Source organism: Eucalyptus grandis, chromosome 7 (genome assembly GCF_016545825.1).
Source record: "Eucalyptus grandis isolate ANBG69807.140 chromosome 7, ASM1654582v1, whole genome shotgun sequence".
NCBI lineage: Eukaryota > Viridiplantae > Streptophyta > Magnoliopsida > Myrtales > Myrtaceae > Eucalyptus > Eucalyptus grandis.
The window spans coordinates 47,998,398-48,005,537 of record NC_052618.1 but is presented as its reverse complement, the minus strand read 5'-3'; the positions used below and the strand labels follow the sequence as shown (position 1 = coordinate 48,005,537).

At 39.2% G+C, this 7,140-nt stretch overlaps 1 protein-coding gene across 2 annotated transcripts; it reads right to left on the bottom strand.

The window, feature by feature from the left end:
- Positions 1–1,731: 1,731 nt before the first annotated feature.
- Positions 1,732–3,647, bottom strand: LOC104453903 (hypothetical protein). 2 transcript variants are annotated; one of them, XM_010068548.2, is made up of 6 exons: positions 3,548–3,647; positions 3,331–3,466; positions 3,155–3,227; positions 2,481–2,532; positions 2,293–2,362; positions 1,732–2,024 (listed from the first exon to the last, which is right to left on the bottom strand). In XM_010068548.2, the coding sequence occupies exons 2-6, from the start codon at positions 3,451–3,453 to the stop codon at positions 1,938–1,940; spliced, it is 405 nt and encodes a 134-aa protein (XP_010066850.1). In that variant the 5' UTR covers positions 3,454–3,466; positions 3,548–3,647; the 3' UTR covers positions 1,732–1,937. The 2 variants fall into 2 exon arrangements, with proteins under 2 accessions (XP_010066850.1, XP_039172621.1); XM_039316687.1 differs by lacking the exon at positions 3,548–3,647 and having other exon boundaries at positions 3,331–3,541.
- Positions 3,648–7,140: the final 3,493 nt, after the last annotated feature.

Sequence of the window (7,140 nt, the reverse complement as noted above, 5' to 3'; positions counted from 1 at the left end):
TCATGTTTCTATCTTTTTAGGTTAAATTGCATTTCTATCCCGAGGTACCATCTTCAGGGTTCAAATTTAAAACGCTATAGGCCAAGTGCAACTTGTGGCCAACGGTCGATCTTATATATCCTCTTGTCGCGTCTAAGCGATCCTACCAGGATGTGACGAAGAACCATGTTTCCCTGAGGGCGTACTGCCACTCAGCTTGAGTGAAACGACTTTGTGTCCTTTTGAAGACGATCATTTGAGGGTCCAGCAAAAAGGATGGGCACCTTTTCCTGGATTAACTCTCGTCAATCGACGGATAGATCCGTGCATACTTTCACGAGGCACGGCTGAACTTGCACCCACCCAAAGGGCTAACGAGGCAGCTCAACAAATTCTCACCGTCTAACTTGGACATTCATATTTCAACAAATAGTGTCTTCAAGCACAAGCGGAAATTTTTAATTGGCTGATTTCACGGAAACGACTTTCCAGTTCTTAGGGTGTGTCTGGCACCCGCTTTGTGAACGAGCATTGGGTGTCCCAAGCTCATTTGGCCGAATATTAGGTGCTCGGTAGAATTTTTGAAACCCACCTAGGGAAATGTTTGCTTTTGAGAGGCTGAAAGCCCAAGGCAGTCTTAGGCTACCTTGGGCTTTCAACATTTTCTAAAGGCCTCCTAGGATTTAGTATAAATCTTTTGTTCCAAAACTATCCCCATCAATCTTTGTTTTTCCATTTTTGACCTCATGTTTCAATGTTCCTTCTTTGTTGAGTCGCATGGTAATTGTTCATCTTCTTCTCCATTGAGTTGCGTGGTGTGATTACGATGGGTCGGCAATGGGTTGGAGAGAGGCCGGTGAGGTTGTGGCTACCCCGATGACCGTCATTGGCCAATCATGCGACCCTAGCGAGTTGTGTCATCGTGACATTCAACGACCCAAATCTAGGTCACCATGACTCCATGAAAGACAGCCTAAGGTCAATATGGGTTGCGCTTGAGGTTGTGTGACCCGAGTGACCTAAATTTGAGTCGCGCTAAGGTATTTGCGACCTCCATGAAGGGCCACTTAAGGTCGCACGATCAAGCCACCCGACCCCAGGCGACCCTCGCCGATTGTCTTCAGAGCTGCCTGAGGTCTTGCAACCTCAGATGTCGGCCGCCCGGCGATAGATTTTGATCGCCAACAGTCACTTGCCCTTGCTAGCCAACTTTTTTATTTTTCTTTGACGGATTTTTTTTTTTTTTTTTTTGAATCACTAAAGTCTTTTTTTTTTTTTGGTAACACGGGAAGCCCAGCCAAGCTTTCGCCGTTGAGGGCGGTGGTTTTGAATCACAAAAGCTTTTTGTAAATATAATTTCTCTAAACACTATTTTACTCGAAGATACTTTATAATGAATTTTCAAATTTCAATTTAACAAACACAATTTGCATTTTGAAAAATTTGGATTTTCCCAAAGGTTTTCCTAAAAGTCCAATCACACGCACCCTTAGTAGGCCTTTCAGTTCCTTACAGCATGAGATCGAGCATCCTATTGACTCTCAAGTTATTGCGAGATTTATAAACTGGAAAATCTCGTTTTGCAAGTGGTTACATGCACTTTGTATCTTGAGATGGCCCATCCTGCCGGTTGATGCTCCTACATCCTGTCTCGCTCTCAATTAAATCAGCCAGGGAAAAACCTGTTTTACATGCATAGTTTACATTCTTCGCGCTGATACGTCAAATAAGAGCTTATAAAGCACCCTACGCTAAAGAAAAACAACGGATATAGATTGGCAGACTGGAAACGAAAGCTGAAATATGTGCCTTACATCGGTCATTGAAACAGTAACATTATTCTTGCAAATTTTGGAATAAGTATGTACAGCAATGACAAATTCGTCCCATGAACATGCTGGGCAATGATAGCTAAGAAGGTCTCCAGAATTGAAAAAAATAATGTACCCTTCATGGGCTTAAGGCTCTTCCTTGACGAAATAGCTCTGTGGCAAGCTGAAATCTTCCTCTTGGTTTAGAATGTCAGATTCATCCTCATCCGGTTTCTGAACACAAAGGTAATGAACAATATCAACAAACATGCTCCCGTATCTTTGAAACAGAACCAACAGACATACAAAAACATTCATCCAGTATAGCTCTCTAAATCTATGGAATCATGGTGCTGGCCTTTCAGATTAAGTTTAAGAACTTTTGTCAAATCGATCGCAGAAAGAAGCAAAATTTACTTCGCCATCGCTTTATAGCAGCATTCACATGATGAATGGTCAGGAATGTACAGAAGAAAAAGAGCTGCTAAAATTGAGTAAGTACCAGCATGTCCAAGTTGTAGAAACGATCCAGCAGCTGTAAAACCTCGTCAGCAGAGAAATGACGGTCGAAGCTGGGAAAAGCAGTTAGCATATCATCAGTGACTTGGAAAAACTAGAGAATCATCTATTTCACTAGACTAACTGAATATATAACACCCAATAGTAAAGGAATATTTGAGAGGAAAGAACCTTCTTCGCAGGTGCTCCATTAGCCCGTAAAGGACGAAGTGACGATGTATACCTGCAAGTGATAGCTGCTTAGCCTTGGACAGTGGAAACCAATTCGATAAACACAGAGTTTTAAGAAAGGAAATGAACCTTAATGTCTGCGCCTGCATTTCACGCACGCTAAAAGAAAATCTAACTATTATTTAGAAGAACTACAGATGCAGCATTCCGAAGAAAACCCAAATTGCCAGGAAACAGACAAAGCAGTTCGGATTAACTGCCGTTGAAGAAAAACAGCTGATTGCAGTCGGTAAGGAAAGTGTAAAGCAACAAATCAGTCATGAGGGAAAAATGAAATAGGACTGATGCTCGCGAAATCATCGACGAATGCTTTCAAGCTGACTTTTCCTTCATTTCTTGTCCGACCGATGAGGAAAGGCACCGCGGGTACTGTCAAAATCAAATTTTTATGCAGAAAAACTGAAACAATCTACTATGGCCGGTTCATGCTCGTGGCACTCCGCATGTTAATCATAAAGGACTCAAACCCAGAATGCCTCATCGTCTTCTTTCCTTCCATTCTTAGAACCCAACGCCCGGGCATTTCGCAATTGTACATTAACACGGGACCGCAATCGTTTCGCCACTACCATGAACGGGCGCCGCAAAGCGCAAACGATCGCAACTCGACTCACCTTGCAACTTGGCGGGAGGGTACCTCTCGAGAGCTTCCAGCAGCCTGAGCTCCAATTCGACCTGCGACTGCTCCTGCTCGGGGACGCAAAACGATCGGACGTCAGAATCAGAACCCGCTTCCAGCTCCGGAACGGCGACCAATCGCACTCGAATGCAGCTATCGACGGAGATTTACCTGGGGGAGAGAAGACGCAGAGGAAAGGGGCGCTTTGCACGGAGAATGCACCGACACTCCGTCTTGCTCCTCTTCCTTGCACTTGCCGCTGCCTCCGCCGCCGCCGTTGCCTCCGCCGGCCATCGGCTCGATGAATCTGCGCAAGCGATCGGCAGATTTTCAAAAGAAATCGGGAGCAAGACGATTCATTTCTTTTTCTTTTTTTTTTCTTTTTTACCTTGTGTTGTTTTTTCTTGGGTTTAGGGTTTCCCGGTTCGATTGAAAATGGGCCTTTTTTTTTTTTAACCATGTCCGAGTATGTTCTCAATCTTTGCAACCGGGGATAAAACCCGTTGACCCCGTAACTAAACGACCGATTCCAAGGTTAACCCTGTCGGTGTTTTTTCTTTCGTTTCATCATATGTTCAATATGTGTTGTGTCAAATACAAAGAGAGAAATATATATTTGAGAATACCATGTCAAATGCATTCAACTTTAAGAAAAAGTTTTCCATTTTAAAGAACTAATATAAAAAAAAAAAGATCATGTTAGCTTGTAAGATTGCAAATAGAATCGAGTATTGCAAGGCTCCGTTTGTTCCATTAAAAATGAATGATTTGAAAAATATTTCTTCTAAGAATGATTATTTGTTTCATTTGCAAAATTGAAAGAGCAAAAAAAAAAAAATATTTTCATTATTTATAAAAATATTTAGATATAAATTATAATTGATAATGAAAATATTTTTTTGTTGATTAATTAATTCAAATAATATGAGTAGCAACTTTAATAAAATAATTTTCAAATCATTCATTTTCTGTAAAACAAATAACTTAAATGAGCATTAAATCTCTAATCTCGTTGTAAAATTTGTTATTATGGGAAATATCCATTTGCATAACTTGCCAACCCACTCAATATTCTTCCAGATATGACATCAAATAGTTTAATTATCACTGCGATGGGTGCATCAAATTTTCATGAAATAAATAAAGCCTAAATGTATCGAGAATGAAAACAATTCAAATTGTCTAAAACTATAGAAAGTACAACGGCATAAAATGGCGAATTAGACAAAATAAAAAAACGAATTTTGCATGGAAATGAGAAGATTTGAGTAAAATATTAGAAAAGATTGGGCAGGACAAGCAGTTCCATCAATTCCATGTTCTGATAAAAAAACAGAGCAGACATGACAAGGCATTCAAATGCACACCTCACTCCTCTGTTCCTTTTCATGATCGTGCAAGGACAAGGGCAGGGGCAGTGTCAGAATCTTGTGGGGGAGATCTCCTGCAAACATCCAATAAGAATTTGAATTCAATATGATAGCTTCCATATTGATTTGCATCAGCAATCTCTTAAACAAATAGCACACCCAAGCACATAGATCTAAACAAGCTCTTGGGAAAATCTTACAAAATCATGATAATAATTGCAAGCATGGGAAAAAAATCTAGCGTCGATTATGTTTTGATAATTAATCACACAGCAAAGATATCCAGATTTTAACTTGGAACCAAACATGCCTACGAGAGCGAAGAATATTCATAGAATGAATCATAAAGCCATTATTATTCATCGGAAACGAAAGAGATAGTACCCGGTGTAGAGGCGAGCCACCACAGAGGAGGAGATTGGAGAGTGAGAAATGAAAGAGACGGATAGTCGAGAGAGAGAGCGGCGGCAAGACTAATAGAATTATATAAGAGAAAGAACTTAGGGTTAATTCTAGAGACGAGCCGATTTGATTCCTGAGTAGAATCAATCGGTTTGTGACATAGAACGCAGATCCGAATCGATCCCCTTGTGAACCCATATTTAAAATGCCAATTCCTAGATTGAACCGGCTTGTTTTCTCACCCCTAATTACAATTTATAATATTTTTCCTTAAATTAATGCTCAGCATAGTATAAATATATAACAATAAGTTTATTCACAAGGATTATCTCTCGAGAGCGAGACATGCTAGGGACTGTATATTAATCTTGCAAAAAGTACTCTTGTTGAACCCAACTCCATGACCAAAATTCGACCCAAAAAGTTAAAAACTCCATGACCAAAAAAATATATTAAAAAAAGAACTCTTAACTTATTTTTGCTCATAATTAAATTAGGAAAATTTCAAATAAGAGCTTGAAGTACTATTATTTTCTCAAATAGAGGCTTAAAGTAGACATTATATAAAATAAAGACATGAAGTACCCTAATTTTCTTAAACAATTACCTAAAGTATAATTTATTTCAAACAAGGACCTACGCTTACTTTTTGGTAGGGGTATTTTCATCTTTTAATGGCCCTCGCTGAAGACGAGAAAGAGCGGTGGCCCTCTTCCAGATATGGGCGAGGGTCACCAGCACTCGAGTAGGCTTGGTGACCCTTGCCCTAGGGTCAGGACTTCGTTGCCGCCCCACCAATGATGGGCCAACGACTACAAGCAAGAGGGAACCTTCCCGCCTTTGTTTTTGCTTTTTTTTTAAAATAATAATTTAATTTTAATATTAATTGTTTTTGGACGAAAATATTCTTGTTTGGCTATAATTTTTTGCCGACTAGAAGGTTAAGCCCCTTTTAAAATTATCATAATCACTCTAGACTCTTATTTGGCATTGACATGACCACTTTATATTTTTATTCGAAATAATGTTAATTTCAAGTCTTTATTTGAAAAAAACGATGGCACTTTGGATTTTTATTTGGCATATTCCCTAATTAAATTTGTACTTTCCTAAGTTGATGCTTCGGAATATTATTCAGCGCTCAATTATTGCGAATCAGCAATTATCTAAAACTCCGTTGGAACAAGATCTTTAGTTTTAATCAGTAGGTGGTCCAAAGCGTGCTCAAAATCGACACGATGTGAAGAAATTACGACATGGATCATGCGCACGAAACCGTAGACCATATTTTTTCGGACGTGCGTGCCAAAGCGGGCAAAAGCCAACAACTGATTAAAACTAATGATCTTGTTCACGCCACTTGTTGGATTTTTCCATGTTTTTTTACGATATTATATACTCTAAAGTCGTGGTCAAGTAACGACGTCCGTTACATGACAACATTCCACGATTTCCCTTTTCTTTTTTCATGGCGCTTTAATCACACGTGATATAGCATCGTTTTTTGACCGACCAAAAAAAAAAAAGAAGTCATGTTATGATATATATATATATTTGACCGTCCAAGAGATGAAATTGATTAAAAGCTTAATCAAGACTTGGGAATGCTAATCTCCTATTGGCTCGGAGACGCCTTTCCCGTGTGAATTAAGTCGGAACTTTGCATTTGTTTTCACCTAGCATCTATGCATCCAGCACTACATCCGTGCATGTTCCCGTTTTGCTAGGGCTAGAAGCGAAAACTGGAAGTCTGATCAAATTCACAATACGTGCTCGACCACTGATTGTTGAAGGAAAAAATTGATTTACTTAGAAATTATGCATCGAAGACTTTTGAAGTGCTTTTGCATTGCAAATTTACTTTACAAGTAACCCAAATTAAGCTAATATCCATGTTTTTAACGATGTTCAAAGCACAAAGAGATATATATTAATCATATAAGGCCAAAGTTATAAATAGAGGAACTGAGAAATGAGAATTTCGTAATTTAAACATAGAATCCGAATGTAGATGATCTCATCAGTTAGTGATGGTCGATTTATATGTTTTTTAAGGTATAAGATGTAAGTAAGAGCGGCTCGAATTCTCTATCAAGATAAAAGAAGAAGAAGAAAGAAAATGAATTCTATTTTCTTACGCGCGCAACCCCTTACGCCAACGAGAAAAACGGACCGAAACCACTCGTGACGTCACCGTCGTTAACGACCG

Coding starts and splice junctions, on each gene's coding strand:
- LOC104453903 (XM_010068548.2), bottom strand. CDS start 3,453: ATGGCCGGCGGAGGCAACGGCGGCGGCGGAGGCAGCGGCAAGTGCAAG. Junction 2,533..3,154: donor CCCTCCCGCCAAGTTGCAAG/GTGAGTCGAGTT, acceptor TATCACTTGCAG/GTATACATCGTCACTTCGTC. Junction 2,025..2,292: donor TCTACAACTTGGACATGCTG/GTACTTACTCAA, acceptor CTTTGTGTTCAG/AAACCGGATGAGGATGAATC.